Source organism: Bombina bombina, chromosome 2 (genome assembly GCF_027579735.1).
Source record: "Bombina bombina isolate aBomBom1 chromosome 2, aBomBom1.pri, whole genome shotgun sequence".
NCBI classification, from domain to species: domain Eukaryota; kingdom Metazoa; phylum Chordata; class Amphibia; order Anura; family Bombinatoridae; genus Bombina; species Bombina bombina.
Genome location: NC_069500.1, coordinates 1190078284 through 1190103910, shown reverse-complemented (window position 1 = coordinate 1190103910; position 25627 = coordinate 1190078284). Strand labels below are relative to the sequence as shown.

Here is a 25627-nt window from a genome sequence, read left to right as displayed (position 1 = left end):
TTTCAATCTGCAGTGATTAATAGGCAGTTAGGCACCCTCATCTCAAGCAGCTGTACAGGAAGATAATAGGGAAGTGGCTGCTTGATAGCTAATGTCTGTTCTGTGTTCACAGATCAATTTCAGACCTAAGTTGCATAACTTTACTGCAAAACAAGCGGACAGCTCCACCTACTGGCTATTTTAATTAGTGCACATGACTGAAAAAAAAAGGTTGTTATTCTGAAACGGCGCAAATTGAACCGGCGTAAACCGAGGGCCACCTGTATTGTGTATATATTTTATATTATGCATTGGGGTTTTTACGGTATTAGTTGTCGTTGACACAAATATTGAGGGTATAGGGGAAACTCAATTAGTTGTGGCCCATCTCTAATAAAATATATAATATAGTTAAAACAATATATTTCATTATGAACTTAAATATATATTATCCTTTCATACGTGTTTTGAATACAGGATGGTTCATCTGGTTTGTAGGTAAAAAACTGGCATCTGATATTATTTGTACAAATTTGTTGACATTCTTTGTCTCCATTTGCAGTTTCTACCAGAAAGTCGTCTCCAATAAAGTTCACATTTGGGAACAATGGCAATGGACAAACTATAGTAGTGAAAAAGGAAAAGAAAAACATAAACCCCCTTGCCTTAAAAGCCTATAATTTAATTAGAATTATACAGATTACTATTTTTTACCTGTAGGACTGTTTTTACAATGTAAAATGCTAAATCCAGATATAGAATATTCTTTGATTTTCGTTTCATTTGGGAGCCCATTTTTAGATGTCTTTAAAAAACAACGATTTCTAAAATAATGATAAAAAAATTTTACTTTTCCAATGTAATACTTAAATTACTTAATACTTAATACTTAAAATTAAATTACTGCAACCTATCCCATAAGTATATAGGAAGTCATACATTTTAGCTATCAAAATGTATAGATATATACGTATATCAGGGAACCAGTGTGATTACTTATGATAAAATAACTTTATTCACTCCTAAAACCAGGTAAACATAAGAATATGGAGTCAATCTGAAATATGTCACGCTACACAGAGCCTTAGTAAATGTGTCAGAATATATGGAAAGTACTGGGGTGTAATACTTGTAAATACCCAGATTTACTTCAAAAGTCTTCCAACAGACCTTAAGAGTATTTTATATCCTCCTTGTATTCTCCTCTATACAAATTCAATTACATTTGTGACATTTAACCTTGCCTAGCGGTATTATCTATTCACTTTGTCATGCAATCATTTGATATAAGCCACTTAACTATATTACTATGCTTAAAATAAGTCTAAAAGGGGCAAATTATTATTACTGATAGGGAGTCACATAATCTCTCCATATAACCTACTAAGCCCTTTTGCCAAGTTAAACGGACATGAAAGTCAAATTCAAACTTTTGATGAATCAGAGAGAGTATGCAGTTTTAGTATAATTAGATCAGTGGTTCTCAAAAAAAATTCTGACTGTGGCAAACTTGGCAATCCAAATTTCTACCGCAGCACACCTGTGTTCTTAATGCTGGACATTTGTGTAATTAACTGTACATTTACTGTACTTTACAGTATAGGAAGCTCAGGCCTTTCCTGCTCCTGTTGCAAAGTTATAGCATTTTTTTTAAGCAGAAGGCGCTTAATGGTATATACTAGTCAAAATTACATTTTCAGGATTCAGATAAAGCAATTAATTTTAAGCAACTTTTTAATTTACTCCTACTAATTTTTTCTTTATTTTCTTGGTATCTTTATTTGAAAAAGCAAGAATGTAACCTTAGGAGCCAGCTTATTTTTTGCTCAGCACCTGGGTAGCATTAAATGTAGCCATCAATCAGCAAGCACTACCCAGGTGCTTAACAAAAAATGGGCGGCTCTTAAGCTTACATTCTTGCTTTTTCAAGTAGAGATACCAAGAGAACAAAGAAAAATTGATAATAGGAGTAAATTAGAAAGTTGCTTAAAATGGCGTGCTCTATCTGAATCATAAAAGTTTAATTTTGACTAGACTATCCCTTTAACCTTGGGTAAGTGGTGCAGTGTGCCCTGGCCATGCACACTTCTTAGTTTACAGCAATCCTTTCACCAGTGGTTAGCTGCTCATTTTGGGTGCTCTAACAACTAACTGTGGCCATATGAAAGGATAACGTTGAGGTTTAAAGCATAAAACACCAATTATAAAAGCTCTAATTTGTATCCCATCTCCAAAAGCTGACTTGCTAGAGTAGAACGAATGAATCACAACAAAAGCATATTAAAATACAGGTGGGAGAGGAGATTGTAAATAATTACATATTAGTCTTGGGAACGTTTTTATACAAAGATAATTAGATTAAATACAAATAGATCAAATTAGATATAAATAGGCAAAAGTAATCAGTGATTTGGATGAAAATATGTTTTACTATAATTTGGCAGCGTTACCATTTAAGAAACACTCGACTAGATGACTATGGTCATCAACATCTTCCTGCTGAGAATAATGATTTCTACTAAAGTCTATTGAAAACATTAAACATTGCTCACAGTTAATCTACAATGCAGTACATAATATACTATTTTTTCAGGCCAACACTGAGAAGAAAAAACATGCTGACCTACCTTTGCAAAGGGTCTTTGGAGTCTTTTGTCTGGAATGTAAAAAATAAACAGTTTGGAAGGTACGTGCAGATCTTCTGACACATATGCACATCAGGGGCTAAAACACTCGCAAGAAGGTCTCCAGAAAAGTCCAGACTCTGAAACAGGTCCTTTTTGCAATCTAAAGTATGAAATTCAGCATGAAAAGAATTGTATTATTTCACAGTCTTAACACTTTAATCTTCAAATGAGGTTTGATATGTATAACAACATGAGCTTGGGGAAAATCAATAAAGCTATCAACTAAAGTATGTTCTCCCACTGATAAAGGTTACACACCACTGGAAGGAGACAGTTTTGATGTAAATTGCATGGGATTAATCATGATAGTACTCCCACAGCCAAATAATAAAAGTAAAATTAACATTGCAAGGATAGATGTTTACTTTTGAATTTTGAATTTTTAGAAATAGGATACTTCACAAATATTTATTATAATCTGTGTATATATATTTATATACAGTATATATATATATATATATATATAAATATATATATATATATATATATATATATATATATATATCATATTATCTTGTATTTATACCTTTTTTTTCTAATAAATTACCTTTAAACATACACACATATTAAAGGATTTACCTAATGAAGATTTTCCACATGCCTTTAATGATAAACCAGATATAACATTTTCAAGCTGTCTTATTCTGGCTGGCATTCCATTCGCAGTATATTTCAAGTAGCATTTGTTTCTGTAAAATAACATATGACAGTTCATTTAACGCCCCATCTGGTGCACAGTTAAAACGATGCAGCTCGTCATTATTGTTTTCAGTAGTTACAGATTTATGTTTAATATACTACATTAAACAAATTTATTTGATCAACAATTAATTCTACTAAATGTAGTAAATACAGGCATAATAAAGGATATAATTAACATGTACAATTCACTCAAAAGTTAAATCTATTATAGATGCAGAAATTGTGTATTTTTTTAAAACATTCTGTTCACAATACGTTGCAAAATATAAAGACGGAACTTAAAAAAACAAAAAAGAAAGTGAATATTAATATTAATTAATATATTAAATTGGTCTTTTTATATATAATATTAATAATAATATTAATATATATATTTAATGGGTCTTTAAGGCAAAGATTTTCAATTATGCATATGAAGGAACAGTACTTAAATATACTGATATATTTTTGCATTAAAAAGGTAAAGAAAGTTCTGCTCATTGGCTCTTAAGAACAAGTAGAAGTAGAATAAAATAAGTCTCCAGAAGCCGAAAAAATAATAGTAGGTTTATTCAACATAAGACTTATTTAAAATAAAAACCTGTAATACATTTCTAAAATGCCCTTTTTAGAGGAAACTAATTAAAATATGAACAATAAATAAGCACAAATGCATTTAATGAAATGTGGTAGTAAAACAATATTTATCACAGCAAATAAATATAGGTGTGGTTGCCAATAGTGGGCCAGGTTAAAAGTGGAGCACTATTTAGCGCTTTCATTTATGCCCAAACAGTAAACATTTAACGTGCGTGGGTTATCGCGCATGTTACAAGTTGAAAGTAAATTGTTTGCACGTAAGTGAACTAACTTCTTTTTCCTATAGACTTTAATGTAGCACACTATTTAAAAAAACGTATTGCTTGCGTGCAAACCCAACACTGCATTAGAACTAAAGCACTAAACCCAAAGGTAGTTATTCATATTTTACATTCCAATGTTCTTCACATAGAAGAACATGTTCTTTTTATTTGTATATACTGTATATATATATATATATATATATATATATATATATATATATATATATAATCTTTATGGCATGGCCTAGTACTCACGGTAACCTTTGAACCACCGGGGTGCACGTCAAGAGATCCAGCATACTTCATAGATCCAACATAATAAAGAAAGGAAGGCACTCGCCGGGTTTAACAAGGATAAAGTTTTATTCCATATGGCGTAACGTTTCAGAGTTTTACCTCCATTGCCAGTTTGAAAATGGAGGTAAAACTCTGAAACGTTACGTCATAAGGAATAAAACTTTATCCTTGTTAAACCCGGCGAGTTCCTCCCTTTTTGTATTATATATATATAATAGCTTTATGTAGCTTTATGTGAGTGCGATAGCAACCAAAGCTGAGCCTGTTTGTGGGTCATGGGATGTGTACCCGGTCCGGTCTGGATGTGCTGGTCCACTCCTAAACTTTGCTTACGCCGGGAGTGATTACATAAGTCTGTGAACCCTCACTTGTTCCCAGTTTATTTACTAGCCTGCATTTGTGTGTGTGGCTGCTGTTGTGTGGCTGTAATAGGGACTCAGGCACTAGGAAGAGACCTTGACGTGATGCCTGAGCTTGTCCCATTTGGCCAAATGCGGTAACTAACTCTTCCAGTTTTGCTTTTATTGTTGCTGTGAGCTTGTGAGCGAGTGCTGGACTTTTTTTATGAGTGTGACAGTGTTTGTTTCTGTAATTCACCCTGTGGACCTCCACCCAGGCAGGCACGGGGTTAACTGCCTGTGACTCTGCAAGTGGATGTAGCTTTATGTGAGTGCAATAGCAACCAAAGCTGAGCCTGTTTGTGGGTCATGGGATGTGTACCCGGTCCGGTCTGGATATGCTGCTCCACTCCTAAACTTTGCTTACGCCGGGAGTGATTCCATAAGTCTGTGAACCCTGACTTGTTCCCAGTTTATTTACTAGCCTGCATTTGTGTGGTGGCTGCTGTTGTGTGGCTGTAATAAGGACTCAGGCCCTAGGAAGAGACCTTGACGTGGTGCCTGAGCTTGTCCCATTTGGCCAAATGCGGTAACTAACTCTTCCAGTTTTGCTTTTATTTTAGCTGTGAGCTTGTGAGCGAGTGCTGGACTTTTTTATGTGTGTGACAGTATATATATATATATATATATATATATATATATGATTATTTATTTTTGTCAAAAATATTTCTATACCCATATATATATATATATATATATATATATATATATATATATATATATATATATATATATATATATATATATATATATGAATATATATATATATATATATATATATATATACACAAAAAATCAGGTGGTCCGGGACAACTTAAGAATTTGCTGGGAATATTGGCTAAAGATGTTTGTGGGTTTGTTTTTTTATTTTATTTTTCCCATTTATTTTATTTTTTTAAGTGTATTTCCTACACACAAGCTGTTTTAAACTATTCTTAAATAAAGGGGTGGAGCTGGGGGGACCTTGTGTAGTGGCCCAGGGAACTGGCGCAGAGAAGAGAGGGAGAAGATCTGATGAAACAGCTCTACTGCTGGCCCAAACGTTTGTGCAGGGTGTAGGGGTCTTGAGCAAGTCCTCAGCTGCAATTTGTGGAGACTGTGGGGATAGTCATTGGGCTTTTGGAGCCTGCTAATTAATTACATTCAAACAATTTAAATGCAATGCATATGGTCTCACTCCTCTTTGGCTCTCCCCTCTGTGTCTCTCTCCCCTCTGTGTCTTTCTCCCTCTGTGTCTATCTCCTCTCCCTTCTGTGTCTCTCTCCCCTCTGTGACTTTTTCCCCTCTGTGTCTCTCTCCCCTCTGTGTATTTCTCCTCTTCCCTCTGTGTGTCTCTCTCCCCTCTGTGTCTCTCTCCCCTCTGTGTCTCTCTCCCCTCTGTGTCTCTCTCCTCTTCCTTTTGTGTCTCTCTCCCCTCTGTGTCTCTCTCCCCTTTGTGTCTTTCTCCTCTTCCCTCTGTGTCTCTCTCCCTTCTGTGTCTCTCTCCTCTCCCCTCTGTGACTCTCTCCCCTCTGTGTCTCTCTCCCCCCTGTGTCTATCTCCTCTCCTTTCTGTGTCTCTCTTCCCTCTGTTACTTTATCCCCTCTGTGTCTCTCCCCTCTGTGTCTTTCTCCTCTTCCCTCTGTGTCTTTCTCCTCTCCCCTCTGTGTCTCTCTCCCCTCTGTGTCTCTCTCCCCTCTGTGTCTATATTCTCTCCCTTCTGTGTCTTTCTCCCCTCTGTGTCTTTCTCCTCTTCCCTCTGTGTCTCTCTCCCCTCTGTGTTTCTCTCCCCTCTGTGACTTTCTCCTCTTCCCTCTGTGTCTCTCTCCCCTCTGTGTCTCTCTCCCCTCTATGTCTATCTCCTCTCCCTTCTGTGTCTCTCTCCCTTCTGTGTCTCTCTCCTCTCCGTGACTCTCTCCCCTCTGTGACTCTCTCCCATCTGTGACTCTCTCCCCTCTGTGACTCTCTCCCCTCTGTGCCTATCTCCACTCCCTTCTGTGTCTCTCTCCCCTCTGCGTCTCTTCCCTCTGTGTCTCTCTTCCCTCTGTGTCTCTCTTCCCTCTGTGTCTCTCTCCCCTCTGTGTCTCTCTCCCATCTGTGGCTCTCTCCTCTCAGTGACTCTCTCCCCTCTGTGTCTCTCTCCCCTTTGTGTCTCTCCCCTTTGTGTCTTTCTCCTCTTCCCTCTGTGTCTCTCTTCCCTCTGTCTCTCTCTCCACTCTGTGACTCTCTCCTCTCTGTGTCTCTTTCCCCTCTATGTCTATCTCCTCTCCCTTCTGTGTCTCTCTCCCTTCTGTGTCTCTCTCCCCTCTGTGTCTCTCTCCCCTTTGTGTCTCTCCCCTTTGTGTCTTTCTCCTCTTCCCTCTGTGTCTCTCTTCCCTCTGTCTCTCTCTCCACTCTGTGACTCTCTCCTCTCTGTGTCTCTTTCCCCTCTATGTCTATCTCCTCTCCCCTCTGCGTCTCTTCCCTCTGTGTCTCTCTTCCCTCTGTGTCTCTCTCCCCTCTGTGTCTAACTCCTCTCTGTGTCTCTCTCCCCTCTGTGTCTATCTCCCCTCTGTGTCTATCTCCACTCCCTTCTGTATCTCTCTCCCCTCTGCGTCTCTCCCCTCTGTGTCTCTCTCCCCTCTGTGTCTCTCTCCCCTCGGTGTCTCTCTCCCCTCTGTGTCTATCTCCTCTCCCTTTTGTGTCTCTCTCCCCTCTGTGTCTCTCTCCCCTCTGTGTCTCTCTCCCCTCTGTGTCTCTCCCCTTTGTGTCTTTCTCCTCTTCCCTCTGTGTCTCTCTTCCCTCTGTGTCTCTCTTCCCTCTGTGTCTCTCTCCCCTCTGTGTCTCTCTTCCCTCTGTGTCTATCTCCCCTCTGTGTCTATCTCCTCTCCCTTCTGTGACTCTCTCCCCTCTGTGTCCCTCTCCCTTCTGTGTCTCTCTCCCCTCTGTGACTCTCTCCCCTCTGTGTCTCTCTTCCCTCTGTGTCTCTCTCCCCTCATCTTCAATGCAAGGGAGCCTTTCAAAATGGCATCCCTTGCATTTCTATTGGCTGATTTGATTTTTGAAATTCAAATCAGTCAATAGGATGAGAGCTACTGAAATTCTATTGGCTGTTCAAATCAACCAAAAGGGTGAGAGCTACTGAAATGCTATTGGCTATTCAAATCAGCCAATAGAAATTCAGTAGCTCTCATCCTATTGGCTGATTTGAATTTCAAATATCAAATCAGCCAATAGGAATTCAAGGGACGCCATTTTGAAAAAGCTCCCTTGCATTGAAGATTCAGTGAACGGCGGCGACCGTATGAAGAGGACACTCCGCGCCAGATGTCTTCAAGGATGGACCCGCAGTGAACCACCGGGATGAAGATAGAAGATGCCGCCTAGATGAAGATAGAGGACGCCGCCTGGATGGATGAAGACCTTGCAGCCTGGATGAAGACTTCTCGCTGCCTGGATGTCCGGACTTTAAAAACTGTAAGTGGATCATCGGGGGTGAGTGTTAGGTTTTTAAACTTTTTAAGGTGGGTTTTATTCTTAGATTAGGGATTGGGCTTTCTTAAAAGATCTAAATACCCTTTTCAGGGCAATGAATGCCATTTTAAGGGCAATGTCCATACAAATGCCCTTTTCAGGGCAATGGGTAGCTTAGGTTTTTGCTAGAGTTAGGTTTTTTATCGTGGGGGTTGGTTAGGTGGTGTGTTTTACTGTTGGGCCCTTTTATGGGCTATTGGTAGTTTATTGTAGGCTAGGGTTTTTATTTTGGGAGGGCTTTTTTATTTTTATAGGGCTATTAGATTAGGTGTTTTTATTTATTTTATTTTGGATAATTTCATTTGTTAGTTTTCGTATTTTAGTGTTTGTTATTTTTTGTAATCTAGTATTTTTTATTTTTTGTAATTTTAGATTTCAATTTTTTAGTAGTTTTAGGTTTTTTAATGTGTAATTTGGTTTATTTAATTTGTAGTTATTTTAATTTTAGTATAATAGTAATGTTAGTTTAATATATAGTTTAAACTTACTTTTTTTTATTTCACAGGTAAGTTTTTATTTATTTTAAGATAGGGATATTGTAATTTTAATTTAAAGTTAGGGGTTGTTAGGTTTAGGGGTTAATAGTTTAATTTATTTTTTTGCAATGTGGGGGGCTGGCGATTTAGGAGTTAATAGATTTATTTAGTGGCGGTGATGTGGGAGGCCAGACGTTTAGGGCTTAATAACTTTATTTAGTGGGTGCAATGTCGGGAGCGGTGGAATAGGGCTTAATAGTTTTATTATAGTTATGTCGGGAGCAGCAGATTAGGGGTTAATAACTTTATTATAGTGTTTGCAGTGCGGGAGGGCAGTGGAATAGGGGTTAATAGGTAGTTTATGGGTGTTAGTGTACTTTGTAAAACTTTAGTTATGAGTTTTGTGAAACATTTTTGTTCACAAAACCCATAACTACTGGTCTCAGATAGCGGAACGGATCGTGTCGACAAGCATTTTAGCCTCTCCGCACAACCTGTAATACCAGCCGGAATCCCACCCAAAAACGTAATTTTTTTTTAATGTGGGACTGATGTTGCATTACAGTCTAAAATGCTTGCGGTATAGCTATACCAACAAGACTCGTAATTGCTGCATTCCAGTTTTTATGCTGAAATGGCCATTTTTTCAGTGTTTAAACCCAGAATGCAAAACTCGTAATCTAGGTGTTTGACTTTACTGTCCCTCTAATGATACAGTAGAACCAATTTCAACTATATAAGGAATTTCAATTATGATAGCTTAAAGTTTGATTAATTAAAGTTTCTGTTGATATTAAAGTGAATGTCAATTTAGATGAATCGGTGCCCGGTTTTTATAATCCTTTATAAAAACAAGGGTACTTTAATTCATCAAAATTTACATTACACTCGTTTTCATCAAATACTTACCTTTTAATCCTGACAGCTGCTGCAGCGCTTCCTCCGCCTGTCACAAGCCCTCTTCGCGGGTACAAAATTACATATCCGGCTTCCTCCAATCACGGCGTTGCCTCAGGCCATGATTCCCCTGGGGGGGAAGCCGTGATTGGAGGAAGCCGGATTCGTCATTTCTGACGTATGAAAAGGCTTCCGACAGCCGGGGGGAATCGCTGGAGCGTCTGTGAAGATTAAAAGGTAAGTATTTGAAGAACGAGTGAAATGTAAATTTTGATTAATTAAAGTGCCCTTGTTTTTAATAGGGTTATTAAAAAAACGGGCACCGATTCATCTAAATTGACATTTATATTAAATGCAAGTTCAATTTTGACTTTACAGTACCTTCAAATTAAAGGGACATATGACTCCCAGAAATGTATTAAATGCAAAGTAGGTATTGTATATGTTACCAATCAAAATTTTAATCTCTGAAGATATCTCTGTCCTAGAACAATGTTTCTCAAAGTGTTTTCTGTGGAATAACTATAATCTAATGAACATACAAGCAAAATAACTTGAATATTTAATATTAGAGCCAAAGAGATTTATGGAACATTCAATCAATGCAGATTTTGTTTGAAAACAGTGTAAGTTGATCTGAATATGGAACTTTTACATCTTTATGTAGACAATTAAATATTTTAAATTTTAATTGAATATGCCCATTAAACTGGGCATTAAATCATAGCATCTTATAGATGATAATGAAATTATCTCAAATACATCCAAATTAGCTTCAGAATGCAAAATGTTTCTAAATCATATAAAAAGCCCAAGATCACACACATATCAAATGCTAGAGAAAATGTAGAGTGTTTTGATGCCTGAACCTGTGGTCATTAGACAGAAAACATAACAGGAAGACACACTGCGTATTTAATACTGTGCAATGACCTAGAATAAATTCTGGGTTTTCTTTGCTTGTTAGTACTAAATTAAAACAAAATAAATCAAAGGAGCTTTGCTATTATTTTATTTTAGAATGTAATGTTTAGGCAATTTTTACATCTATAAAATAGATTTGTCTGCCTTTCTAGCCAGCTTGTAGCATAAAATAATTACTGGAAGATAAAAGATTAGTTGTAGAAATTTTACAAGTGAGCAATAATATTTTTTGTTTAATTCAAAGAACAGGCGATAAGAGTCCATGTCTTGTTTTGTGATTGGATAACAAAGAAGTTGTTATTAATATTCTGTTCCCGGCAATGAACTGAGCTTGAGGAAGACAATGAGTGTGGTATTTTCACTGTAAAGTGTAAGATAAAATGTGCAAAGGCTGAATTGATTACTTTTCATTTGGAGGTAAAGTGACTCTTCTGATTGTATTTAGTTATGGATCAATTACTCTGATGGAAAAGTTGACTTCAAGTAGGTGAAATGGTTTTAGAAATTTAAAAAGACGTAGATTTGCGTGTGGTCCATATGAAGGAGCAGCATCTAAATACGTTTTTTTTTTTTTTTTTTTTGCATTAGAAGGTGAGACGCACCTCCTACTTAAAGGGACAGTAAAATAAAAAAAATTTCGGGCCAGATAACGAGTGGCGCGCTAACAGTTACACGTAAGCGAAAAGGGTTTTATCATGGGTGTTTGCAAGAGTCAGTTTCAACTCTCGTATTACAATTTGAAAGTATGGGGCCCATTTATCAAGCTCCGGATGGAGATTGAAGGGCTGTGTTTCTAGCGAAACACAGCCAGAAACACAGCTCCATAACCTGTCCGTTTGCTCTGAGCAGGTGGACACACATCACCGAAAATCAACCCGATCGAGTACGATCGGGTTGATTGACACCTTCCTGCTATGGCCGATAGGCCACGATGCTGAATACGCAATGCTGAATACAGAGAACATATTGCTCTCCGCATTCAGTGAGGTCTGGCGGACCTGATCCACACTGACGGATCAGGTCCTCCAGACATTGATAAATATCCCCCTAAATGTGAAAACGGGAGCTCAATTGCGATTTACACAAGAATGATTATGGCGTCCTCAGAACTCTGGTTAACTGTTTGTGAAACAAAACACAGAAAAAATACATTAAAAAGTACAGTTAAACTCATAATAACACCATCTAATAAAATGTATTTTTTTAAAAATGCACGAAAATGTTATAACAGCTCAAAGATATGAGGTCTAAGGCCGGCAAAGGACTTTAACATTGAGATACATACATATACATGTCTAAATATTGAGAATATGCAATCAAGTTAACACACAGTAGGGTGTTAGGGTTTTTTCAACTTTTTTTTTTTGCTCCATTGACTTCTATGGGGGAATATGTTAACGTGATCACATTATTCTAACTTCAGCTTTTTGTGCGCATCAGGTTTACTTTCAACTTGTAATATGAGTGCTACCCTACGTGCGCAAAAACCTTACTTCTAGGTGAGATAGCGTGAGAACGTTAAATACAACTCCACTTGTAATCCAGCACTAAATGTTTAATTATGCAGAACAAAAAAAAACTGCAATACACTTATTTTTTCTTGTTATTATTTTGCCTGCTTTTCCTACAATTTAACTTTGAAAATTACAGTGTTTCCACTCCCCCCAGAAAGGCTGGAGTGCATTCAATGGAATGCAGAACATTGACACTCTTAAATGCTGCAGTGATTGGTTAATATGTATTGGACACAATAAAGGAATTCAGATAAAAAACATTTTTGGGGCTTTTTAAAGGGTGTGTTTCTTTTGAGGTGTAGTAAAAATGTTCTGAAGCGTAAATAAAATATTAACTTTAATAAAAAATAAACTTTAATGTCCTTTTAAGATCATTGGCTTGTGCATTTGATTTTGTCACAAATGCAAATTTGTGACAAAACAGGGGTATTCGTTTAGTTTCCACAAAATGAGTATCCAAACAAATGCACCTTGAAATTTAAAGAAAACCAATAAATACTGCCAAAATTTGCCAGTCTTCTTTTGTTTCCTTTAAATTTTAAAATACTTTTGCAAGCTGGAGAAGGTCCTTAATGCAGGCCCTAGGAGCCGCCACACTAAGTGGCCGAATTATCAAGCTCCGAGTGGTCTAAAGACTCGCCGGAAACAGAAGTTATGAAGCAGCGGTCTAAAGAGCAGTGCTTCATAACGTGTCCGCCTGCTCTGAGAGGGCGGACAGAAATCAACTCCATTGAATACGATTGGGTTGATTGACACCCCCTGCTAGCGGTTAATTGGCCACAAATCTTTAGGGGGCAGAATTAAACAAGCAGTTCTGGTGAACTGCTTGTGCAATGATAAATGCCGACATAGTGCCATCACTAGGGGGTGCGGGGGGTGCGGGTCGGTTTTTTATTTTTTTTATATTATTGAAATTCAAAGAAATACAATGTAGACAATTAAATATGCATAGATTTTTTTTTATTAGAGGGGCCAGCATTTGTGAACATAAGTGGCACTGGGGAAGTTGTAGACACTTAATTTTTTTGCCCCTTGAGCCAGCACTGCAATTTCCACAAATAGTTTTCCCGGCTGCTTTTGCTTGTTTGTACTTTGCTTCTCCCTTGCCCAATTTCATTATGAATGTTGTGGGCGTGCCGTGGGGCTTGCGAAGTTGCGCTGCTAGCCTAAACCTGCCTGCCTATCTGTGCTCACTGCTCAGTGACGTGTGGAGCAGTGGAGTCACTCACTGCTGTGCTGTGCTTTTGTGTGAGTGTGTCTGAGTGTTTTGTGTGTGTGTGTCTAAGTGTTTGTGTGTGTGCCTGAGTGTTTTTGTGTGTGTGTCTGAGTGTTTTTGTGTGTGTGTCTGAGTGTTTTTGTGTGTGTCTGAGTGTGTTTCCTAGTGTTTGTGTGTGCATCTGAGTGTGTTTAAAGTGTGTCTGAGTGTTTGTATGTGTGTGTGCCTGTGTTTTTGTGTTTGTGTGTGTGTCTGCTTTCTGGGGGAAGGGGGGGTGACACCATAACTTACCGCACTGGGTGACACCAACCCTAGTGACGTCACTATGCTGACAGCGTATGCTACATCGTATCATGTCCACTCACACTTTGATAAATATACCCCAAAGCCTTCAATTAACATGGCGGGGTTCTATGAAGAAGAGCAGTTAATTAGTGCAGCTCTCCAGCTTGCTATAGCTAAGTATAAAGCTGCATGTGAACTTTTTAACCTGTAGCTTTACATTTTTGTAACAAAAAAGAATGTCCTCCAGGGGTGGGAGGGAGCGGTCCACAGTCACACAATCAAGAGAGATATCAACTGAGGGGAAACCGCTCAAACACAAAATACAAGTAAACAATGTCATTAACATTTCCTCGATTGTTCTAACCCAAGCACAAATTGAAGTCTTGGGTTATGGCTTAGGATTCGCACCATCTGTAAATTTTAACTTGTTTCAGACTTTAATCGATCTTAATAAATTAGTGAGAAATATTACCTTAAAAAAGTATTTTGCAAATAAAACAGACTCCAGTACAATTCCAACTACTGCACGTGTGGGGAATGCCATTGGACACGCAGAGTTCCATACATTTGAAGAGAACTGCGATCTGGCTAGCCTACAGGCTCTAGAAACTGCCAGTATGCCTGCCCAGGGTAACCTCAACAGTGGTGCCAGCTTTCGAGAGAAGTCGAAATTCTACCCTATTCATTATAGAGGTCCTATTGTAGAGACCTTTTATGATAGGGTGGAAAGAGATCTCATAGCTCTTCAGTGTGACCTAGGGCCTACAAGGCATAATCTTTCTTTAAAGCAAAAAGAAGCACTAAGAGCTCTTTACAGAATAATTCCATTGTGGTGCACCCTGCGGATAAGGGCGGCACCACAGTGGTAATGAATCGATCTGATTATGTCTTGGAGGCACTGCGCCAACTTGAGAATGAACGAGACTATGAAGTGTTGTCCCACAATCCTACCAATGCTTTGGGAAGTAAAGGACATCTTGGACGTTGGTGTGGAACATGGGTATATGGATTTACATACTGCACAATATTTGGAAGTTTCTTTTCCTATGATACCCATGTTCCACCACTTTCCCAAGGTCCATAAATCTTTAAGTGACATTAGGGGCAGACCCATAGTCAGCGGGGTGGATTCTCTGCTAGAATGCCTATCCCAGTGGCTTGATGCCCTATTACAACCAATTGTACTTAATCTTCTCTCCTATACTCGTGACTCCAAACACATCCTCAACCTCCTTACTAATGTGAAGTGGGACGAGACATACAGTTGGATAACCATAGACGCTGTTTCTTTGTACTCGTCCATTCCGCACTCTAGGGGGATTGAGGCTGTCAAATTCCATCTCACCAATTCCACAGAATTTACCTCTGATTTTCAGAACTACATTCTTAGGGTCTTTGAGTTTCTTTTAACTCATAATTTTTTCTGCTTTGAGGGGGTGTACTATCTCCAAAGATGTGGCACACCGATGGGGGCGAAATTTGCTCCATCTTATGCCAATCTCGATCTTGGCTGGTGGAAGCTGTGCCACATCTTTGGAGATAGCAATCCTTTCTGAAAACATATACACTTTTTTAAGCGGTTTATTGATGATCTGTTGATCATATGGACTGGTCCTGTGGAATTGGTGAAGGATTTTGTGGATCATCTTAATGATAATACTTACAATCTTCAATTTACCTATGAACATAATCCAACATGTATCACTTTCTTGGATCTATGTCTGGAGGGGGAAACAGATGGCAGTATACATACCAAGGTTTACCGCAAACCAATTTCGGGGAATACACTGCTGCATGCAGATAGTTGTCACCCCAAAAATGTATCGTATGCTGTGGCCAAAGGGCAATTTTCTCGTCTGAAGAGAAATTGTAGTAAGGAAGCAGATTATTTTAGGGAATCTAAGAACTTAGAACAAAGACTACGTGAACGAAAATATAGTCCAAGCCATATCAGGGAAGCTATACACAAAGTACATAGCATACCAAGACACAAATTGCTGGAAGATAAAAATACCCAAGTCGACTCCTGTGATTTTCAAGGAGTACACTTTGTGACCACTTATAGTGACCAATACTCCAGCATATGTAGTATTGTAAAAATACATTTTCCCCTGCTTGCGGCGAACGATTTGCTTAAAGATACTGTCAAAAAGGGCATTAGATGCACTTACAAAAAGAGCCGCACTTTAGGCAGTATACTTTCACCCACTCAACTAAAACCTGTATATACTTCAGTGAGTTCATGGTTACCCATTGGGGTATGTTTAAGTGTGGACACCGTAGATGTAGACCCTGTGATTATGTACAAGTTTCAAACTCTTTTCACTCATAAAGACATAAAGACATGCATAAATTGTACTCACACGGGTGTCATTTATTTAATAACATGCATCCAAAGCAACAGTCAATATACAGGACTTACGTCCAGAGACATTAATACTCGCATTAGAGAAAATATTTCCACCTTAGAGAAAGCTAAGTCTACCTCCCTGCTGGTGCAACACTTTGCTACTATTCACAATGGCAAGTTGGACACATTTAGATGTATTGCCATTGAGAACGTAGTAACACCAAAAAGGGGTGGTGATCTTGAGAGTATTCTGGCTAAGCGTTAAGCCATGAGGTGTTCTGGATATTCCATCTTAAAACCAGGACACCTCATGGCTTAAATTCCAGATACGATCTGATTAACTTCTGGGAATAACTGCTTTACTGAGGGGATTTCAGGTTCAGGGTTCCCTCTTTGTACTCTTTCAATCTATCTGGGGTGCAATAATACTAGCATCAGTATGTCTCCATTTTATACCTCTTATGGTCAAACCTGATATATACATACATATGTTCAATTTTGCATATCTTTATTATTATTTTTAAGTACTATTTTGTTACGTATCTTTGGTCTTGCATTTGTATCTTTGTACCATATATACATTCTTCCATCAAGTATTGGCACCGTTCTAATACTCCAATCCTTCTTGTCCACACAGTTAAACATGTATATATATGTATATCTCGATTTTGCTAAGGTTTTTGCACATGCTTTTATCATGTTCTTCTGTGGATTACTTGTGTGCCATTTATATGGATGGGTAACCCCACTAGATTTTCATGTGGTCCCATTCCTATATTTGATCACCCACCCCTGCTGTTAGATAGTATCCTGACCCAGACTATTTACTGTTGCAATGTTGTACTTATTTCTATTTAAGTGCATTAGTGTATATCTATATTTCCATCTGCATTTATATATCCAATGGAACTTTATCACTATGCTAGTAACACTCTTCATTTTTGAGAGTACTTGTATGCACTTGGATTTAGATATACTTTAAATACACTGGCTCCTGTATATTGTCTTGGTCGCATAGATTTATTTATTATTTTTTACATATTTATTAATATTATGCTCTCTAATTATGTACTTATGTATAATTTATTTCTCTATGTGAACTGATTTGGTGTATACAGACATCTCCAGTTTAATACTGTATTGTAGCATTAATGGGTTAAAGTTTGTGTGCATGTAGCTTAGAAGGCATCTTTTTCTCTTAATTGCTTCACCTATCAGGTACTGCGATACCTTTTTTAAATCACTGTTGTGCAAAGCAAAGCATGCTATGACTACGACCACCATGGCCGAAACATGTTAGCAACTGTGCGTTGCCTACCTATGCTTTGGGATGCCTCCAAAATTTTAAAAGATTCCTAATAAAAGATTGGTTTTATTCTACAGCGGCTCCACATCTTCATTTTTTCTTTGTGCTGCTAGATGCTCCGGAACCTCTGTGCCCGCCTGGTTGGGTCTTTTGCAGTTAGCCCAGGTACCTTGCTCCTTTTCTGGTCTCCCCCCCCCCCCCGCACATACGTCATCGTGGACGTCAGTGGAGCCTCACTTCCGGATTTCGGAGACGCGTGTGGAGTGCGTATGCCGGGGACAAGTTGAATCAGCTGCCGAGTGCATCTCAGCCGGCGGAGGATACAGACACAGTCGGGTAGATCAAGTTAAAAAGCCTTGGTGTCCTCTTCGCATCCACTCAGATTGGCCTTCAAGGTATTCCTTCTTATTTTCTACATTGAGGTAGGGGGGGAGCAAGGACAGTGCTTATGTACAGGGAGTGCAGAATTATTAGGCAAGTTGTATTTTTGAGGATTAATTTTATTATTAAACAACAACTATGTTCTCAATGAACCCAAAAAAACTCATTAATATCAAAGCTGAATAGTTTTGGAAGTAGTTTTTAGTTTGTTTTTAGTTTTAGCTATTTTAGGGGGATATCTGTGTGTGCAGGTGACTATTACTGTGCATAATTATTAGGCAACTTAACAAAAAACAAATATATACCCATTTCAATTATTTATTTTTACCAGTGAAACTAATATAACATCTCAACATTCACAAATATACATTTCTGACATTCAAAAACAAAACAAAAACAAATCAGTGACCAATATAGCCACCTTTCTTTGCAAGGACACTCAAAAGCCTGCCATCCATGGATTCTGTCAGTGTTTTGATCTGTTCACCATCAACATTGCGTGCAGCAGCAACCACAGCCTCCCAGACACTGTTCAGAGAGGTGTACTGTTTTCCCTCCTTGTAAATCTCACATTTGATGATGGACCACAGGTTCTCAATGGGGTTCAGATCAGGTGAACAAGGAGGCCATGTCATTAGATTTTCTTCTTTTATACCCTTTCTTGCCAGCCACGCTGTGGAGTACTTGGACGCGTGTGATGGAGCATTGTCCTGCATGAAAATCATGTTTTTCTTGAGGGATGCAGACTTCTTCCTGTACCACTGCTTGAAGAAGGTGTCTTCCAGAAACTGGCAGTAGGACTGGGAGTTGAGCTTGACTCCATCCTCAACCCGAAAAGGCCCCACAAGCTCATCTTTGATGATACCAGCCCAAACCAGTACTCCACCTCCACCTTGCTGGCGTCTGAGTCGGACTGGAGCTCTCTGCCCTTTACCAATCCAGCCACGGGCCCATCCATCTGGCCCATCAAGACTCACTCTCATTTCATCAGTCCATAAAACCTTAGAAAAATCACTCTTGAGATATTTCTTGGCCCAGTCTTGACGTTTCAGCTTGTGTGTCTTGTTCAGTGGTGGTCGTCTTTCAGCCTTTCTTACCTTGGCCATGTCTCTGAGTATTGCACACCTTGTGCTTTTGGGCACTCCAGTGATGTTGCAGCTCTGAAATATAGCCAAACTGGTGGCAAGTGGCATCTTGGCAGCTGCACGCTTGACTTTTCTCAATTCATGGGCAGTTATTTTGCGCCTTGTTTTTTCCACACGCTTCTTGCGACCCTGTTGACTATTTTGAATGAAACGCTTGATTGTTCGATGATCACGCTTCAGAAACTTTGCAATTTTAAGAGTGCTGCATCCCTTTGCAAGATATCTCACTATTTTTTACTTTTCTGAGCCTGTCAAGTCCTTCTTTTGACCCATTTTGCCAAAGGAAAGGAAGTTGCCTAATAATTATGCACACCTGATATAGGGTGTTGATGTCATTAGACCACACCCCTTATCATTATAGAGATGCACATTACCTAATATGCTTAATTGGTAGTAGGCTTTCGAGCCTATACAGCTTGGAGTAAGACAACATGCATAAAGAGGATGATGTGGTCAAAATACTAATTTGCCTAATAATTCTGCACTCCCTGTATATTAATAGGTCCTGGTGAAGATAATCACTATCATTGGATTACTCTTGTTTCATTACAAACCTTTGCAGTGTGCCTATTCTCTCCTAATTCAATGATAAATGCCGACATAGTGCCATCACTAGGGGGTGCGGGGGGTGCGGGGGGTGCGGGGGGTGCGAGTCGCACCTGGGTGACACCCTCAAGGGAGTGACACCACCAGAATTTTTTTTTTTTTTAATTTTATTGAAATTCAAAGAAATACAATGTAGACAATTAAATATGCATAGATTTTTTTATTAGAGGGGCCAGCATTTGTGAAAATAAGTGGGACTGGGGAAGTTGTAGACACCTTATGTTTTTGCCCCTTGAGCCAGCGCTGCAATTTCCACAAATAGTTTTCCTGGCTGCTTTTGCTTGTTTGTACTTTGCTCCTCCCCTGCCCAATTTCACTATGAATGTTGTGGGCGTGCCGTGGGGCTTGCGAAGTTGCGCTGCTAGCCTAAACCTGCCTGCCTATCTGTGCTCACTGCTCAGTGACGTGTGGAGCAGTGGAGTCACTCACTGCTGTGCTGTCTCTCTAAACGGGAACCGTGAAATCATGAGGGGGATGCCTGGCACCTGACCGCATGACTGTCTGACACTGTCTCTAAAGAGAAGGAGCCACGTATGATGCCCACCAGAACGATACGGTTACGGTACACTAAGTGCACACTGAAGAGGTAGGAGGGGAGGGCGGGTGGGCATAGGAGTGCAGAGGTGATTGGCCATAAGAAGCGGTAGGCACGCGGCCCGGGGCTGTGCACTGACAGACTTGGAACAAAGTTAGAGAGCAGAATTTTAATAGTTTGCACGCCTAAACCTTTTCTTTAGTGATTTATTTTTAGAGTGCTCTGTATATCTTTCATTTGATGCTCTGCTGAGCCAGGGACCAGCTCTAGGCATGAACTTTATATAATTAATGCAGTGCAGTTTACATATTTTGTATGTGTGTGTGTCTGAGTTTTTATGTGTGTGTGTCTGACTGTTTTTGTGTGTGTGTGTGTCTGAGTGTTTTTGTGTGTGTGTCTGAGTGTTTTTGTGTCAGTGTGTCTGAGTGTTTTTGTGTGTGTGTCTGAGTGTTTTGTGTGTGTGTCTGAGTGTGTTTTCGAGTGTTTGCGTGTGCATCTGAGTGTGTTTTAAGTGTGTCTGAGTGTTTGTATGTGTGTGTGCCTCTGTTTTTGTGTTTGTGTGTGTGTCTGCTTTCTGGGGGGAGAGGGGGTGACACCATAACTTACCGCGCTGGGTGACACCAACCCTAGTGACGTCACTGTGCCAACAGCGTATGCTGTCAGCATTTATCTATGTGCAGTGGACATGATACGCTACATCGTATCATGTCCGCTCACACTTTGATAAATATACCCCAAAGCCTTCAATTAACATTGCCGGGGTTCTATGAAGAAGAGCAGTTAATTAGTGCGGCTCTCCAACTTGCTATAGCTAAGTATAAAGCTGCATGTGAACTTTTTAACCTGTAGCTTTACATTTGTGTAACAAAAAAGAATGTAAATGTTCTTCTAAGGATATTTATTCAGTATTTGTTTAGTTTAAAATTAAACAAATACTGAATAGTGCAGCTAACTAACATTCGTTCTGAAAAATTTGGCCAAACCAAATTTTTTATGGCTGCACACCACTACTAAGAAGTACCTATAAGCTTATCATTGTCAGAAACAGATACATGTAAAATATGAGATGCATTTTGAAAGATATGCAGTTTATACATTTTAAATCCTGGACCACATTTTAAAACATAAAAAGAGAAAATGGGATACAAATATGTTGTAAAACGACACAATTACATTTTATACTTACCATACAATGTACTCACCGAAGTTTTACACTGTGGAAGGAACCAGTGACATAAGTAAAAAACTGGCAGTGTATGTCATTGGTGCATTGTTCTATGCATTGCTGCACATTAGCTGCTGTAGTTATATTGTAATTTGTACCAATCATATCAAGTCCAGCAAAGGTCTTTTCATTGCAAACTAGAAAATAAATGTAAAAAGTAAGTAAATAAATATATAAAGACATTAAAGAAAACTCTAATGTGAATTGTGTTTCCCCATTTGTATAGCACACATGAATTTAGCGTTAGTACATTTGTGTATATAACACATGTATTTAGGGTTAGTGCATTTGTGTATATAACACATGTATTAGGGCTAGTATATTTGTGTTTAGGACACATGTATTTAGGGTAAGTATATTTGTGTATAGGATACATATATCTTGGGTTAGTACATTTGTGTATATAACACATGTATTTAGGGTAAGTATATTTGTGTATAGGACACATGTATTTAGGGTTAGTACATTTGTGTATAGGACACGTATTTACGGGTAGTACATTTGTGTATATAACACATGTATTTAGGGTTAGTATATTTGTGTATAGGACACATGTATTTTGGGTTAGTACAATTGTGCATATAACACATGTATTTAGGGTTAGTATATTTGTGTATATAACACATGTATTTAGGGTTAGTATATTTGTGTATAGGACACATGTATTTTGGGTTAGTACAATTGTGCATATAACACATGTATTTAGGGTTAGTATATTTGTGTATAGGACACATGTATTTAGGGTTAGTACATTTGTGTATAGGACACATGTATTTAGGGTAAGTATATTTTTGTATAGGACACATGTATCTAGGATTAGTACATTTGTGTATATAACACATGTATTTAGGATTAGTACATTTGTGTATTTAACACATGTATTTAGGATAAGTATATTTGTGTATAGGACACATGTATTTAGGGTTAGTACATTTGTATATAGGACACGTATTTAGGGTTAACACATTTCTGTATAGGACACGTATTTACGGTTAGTACATTTGTGTATATAGCACATGTATTAAGGGATAGTACATTTGTGTATATAACACATGTATTTAGGGTTAGTACATTTGTGTATATAACACATGTATTTAGGGTAAGTATATATGTGTATAGGACACATGTATTTAGGGGTTAGTACATTTGTGCATAGGACACGTATTTAGGGTTAGTATATTTGTGTATAGGACACATGTATTTAGGGGTTAGTACATTTGTGTATAGGACACGTATTTAGGGTTAGTATATTTGTGTATAGGACACATATATATACGGTTAGTACATTTATGTATATAACACATGTATTTAAGGTTAGTATATTTGTGTATATAACACATGTATTGAGTGTTAGTATATTTGTGTATAGGACACATGTATTTAGGGTTAGTACATTTGTTTATATAACACATGTATTTAGGGTTAGTATATTTGTGTATAGGACACATCTATCTAGGGTTAGTATATTTGTGTATAGGACACATGTATTTAGGGTTAGTACATTTGTTTATATAACACATGTATTTAGGGTTAGTATATTTGTGTATAGGACACATCTATCTAGGGTTAGTACATTTGTGTATAGGACACATGTATTTAGGGTTAGTACATTTGTGTATAGGACACATGTATTTAGGGTAAGTATATTTGTGTATAGTACACATGTATCTAGGATTAGTACATTTGTGTATATAGCACATGTATTAAGGGATAGTACATTTGTGTATATAACACATGTATTTAGGGTTAGTACATTTGTGTATATAACACATGTATTTAGGGTAAGTATATATGTGTATAGGACACATGTATTTAGGGGTTAGTACATTTGTGCATAGGACACGTATTTAGGGTTAGTATATTTGTGTATAGGACACATGTATTTAGGGGTTAGTACATTTGTGTATAGGACACGTATTTAGGGTTAGTATATTTGTGTATAGGACACATATATACGGTTAGTACATTTATGTATATAACACATGTATTTAAGGTTAGTATATTTGTGTATATAACACATGTATTGAGTGTTAGTATATTTGTGTATAGGACACATGTATTTAGGGTTAGTACATTTGTTTATATAACACATGTATTTAGGGTTAGTATATTTGTGTATAGGACACATCTATCTAGGGTTAGTATATTTGTGTATAGGACACATGTATTTAGGGTTAGTACATTTGTTTATATAACACATGTATTTAGGGTTAGTATATTTGTGTATAGGACACATCTATCTAGGGTTAGTACATTTGTGTATAGGACACATGTATTTAGGGTTAGTACATTTGTGTATAGGACACATGTATTTAGGGTAAGTATATTTGTGTATAGTACACATGTATCTAGGGTTAGTACATTTGTGTATATAACAAATGTATTTAGGGTTAGTACATTTGTTTATATAACACATGTATTTAAGTTAAGTATTTTTGTTTATAGGACACATGTATTTAGGGTTAGTACAATTTTGTATAGGACACGTATTTAGGGTTAGTACATTTCAATATAGGACACATATTTACGGTTAGTACATTTGTGTATATAACACATGTATTTAGGGTTAGTATATTTGTGTATATAACACATGTATTTAGTGTTAGTATATTTGTGTATAGGACATGTATTTAGGGTTAGTACATTTGTGTATATAACACATGTATTTAGGGTTAGTATATTTGTGTATAGGACACATGTATCTAGGGTTAGTATATTTGTGTATAGGACACATGTATTTAGGTTAAGCATATTTTTGTATTGGACATGTGTTTAGGGTTAGTACATTTGTTTATATAACACATGTATTTAGGGTTAGTATATTTGTGTATAGGACACGTATTTAGGGGTAGTACATTTGTGTATAGGACACGTATTTAGGGGTAGTACATTTGTGTATAGGACATACATTTAGGGTTAGTACATTTGTTTATATAACACATGTATTTAGGGTTAGTATATTTGTGTTTAGGACACATGTATTTAGGGTTAGCACATTTGTGGATATAACACACGTATTTAGGGTTGGTACAGGAGGACAAATGAGGGGAAAGTAATTATATTACCAGAAAATCTATTGTCGATGCTTTCAACTGCTATTATATCTTGTCATACTTAAATGTATTTAATGGCTTGTCGTTGTGATGATTCAGACAGTAAATACAATAGAAGAACTCACCTTTGATCTGATTTCTGCAATGCTTTAATGAGTACCCAGATACTGCCCCAGGTAAAGTCACATTTGGCAGAGTGTTTGTGGCACTGTCCTTTAGAAAGCAAGCAAACCTATGGGAACATAAAAATATAAAATAATTTGGATATTTTTGTGGTGTAAGGTAGGTCTGAAAGTTTATCTTACAGCACAGATGGACCACAACTCCTTGGGTATTTACAATTATTTTGCAGCAGCTACGCTAGTGTTTGTAAGCTGGGGCAGACAGCAAATAATCAGAAGCGTAGCTAGCACAGATGCCAGTGAATACACATTTAAAGGTCGGTGAAGTGGGGGCCATGGCCTTAGCCCTGTGGAGTGGGGGCCCTAAGCCTGGATGGGGTTCTGTTGCCCAGATGGGGGCCCTACAATGCAGTCTTACGCCTAGATTTAGAGTTTGGCGTTAGCCATCAAAAGCAGCGTTAAGGGCTCCTAACACTGCTTTTTACCGCCCACTGGTATTTGGAGTCAGCCAGGAAAGGGTCTAACACTCACTTCCAAGCCGCGACTTTTCCATACCGCAGATCCCCTTACGCCAATTGCATATCCTATCTTTTCAATGGGATCTTCCTAACGCTGGTATTTAGAGTCTTGGCTGAAGTGAGCGGTAGAGCCTCTTCTGGGCTAACGCCGGATCATAAAGCTCTTAACTACTGTGCTCTAAAGTACACTAACACCCATAAACTACCTATGTACCCCTAAACTGAGGCCCCCCCACATCGCCGCCACTATAATAAATATTTTTAACCCCAATCTGCCGACCGCACATCGCCGCCACCTACATTATCCCTATGAACCCCTAATATGCTGCCCCTAACAAAGCCGACACCTACATAATATTTATTAACCCCTAATCTTCCCCCCCCCCAATGTCGCCGCTACCTACCTACACTTATTAACCCCTAATCTGCCGACCGGACCTCGCCGCCACTATAATAAATGTATTAACCCCTAAACCGCCGCACTCCCGCCTCGCAAACCCTATAATAAATAGTATTAACCCCTAATCTGCCCTCCCTAACATCGCCGCCACCTAACTTCAAGTATCAACCCCTAATCTGCCGACTGGACCTCGCCGCTTCTATAATAAATGTATTAACCTCTAAAGCTAAGTCTAACCCTAACCCTAACACCCCCCTAAGTTAATTTTTTTTAATTC

The 25627-nt window shown here is 38.2% G+C and overlaps 1 protein-coding gene across 2 annotated transcripts in view; it reads right to left on the bottom strand.

Annotated features, from left to right (window-relative positions):
- The window catches only part of LOC128648207 (coagulation factor XI), a 93570-nt gene that overhangs the window by 58886 nt on the left and 9057 nt on the right, over positions 1 to 25627 (bottom strand). For both annotated transcript variants that reach the window (XM_053700852.1, XM_053700851.1), the window contains exons 4-9: positions 24436 to 24542; positions 21235 to 21394; positions 3246 to 3355; positions 2607 to 2766; positions 694 to 803; positions 442 to 601 (exon numbers count right to left, since the gene is read on the bottom strand). In XM_053700852.1, the coding sequence (XP_053556827.1) occupies positions 442 to 601; positions 694 to 803; positions 2607 to 2766; positions 3246 to 3355; positions 21235 to 21394; positions 24436 to 24542 (807 nt within the window). The remainder of the gene's footprint in view (positions 1 to 441; positions 602 to 693; positions 804 to 2606; positions 2767 to 3245; positions 3356 to 21234; positions 21395 to 24435; positions 24543 to 25627) is intronic.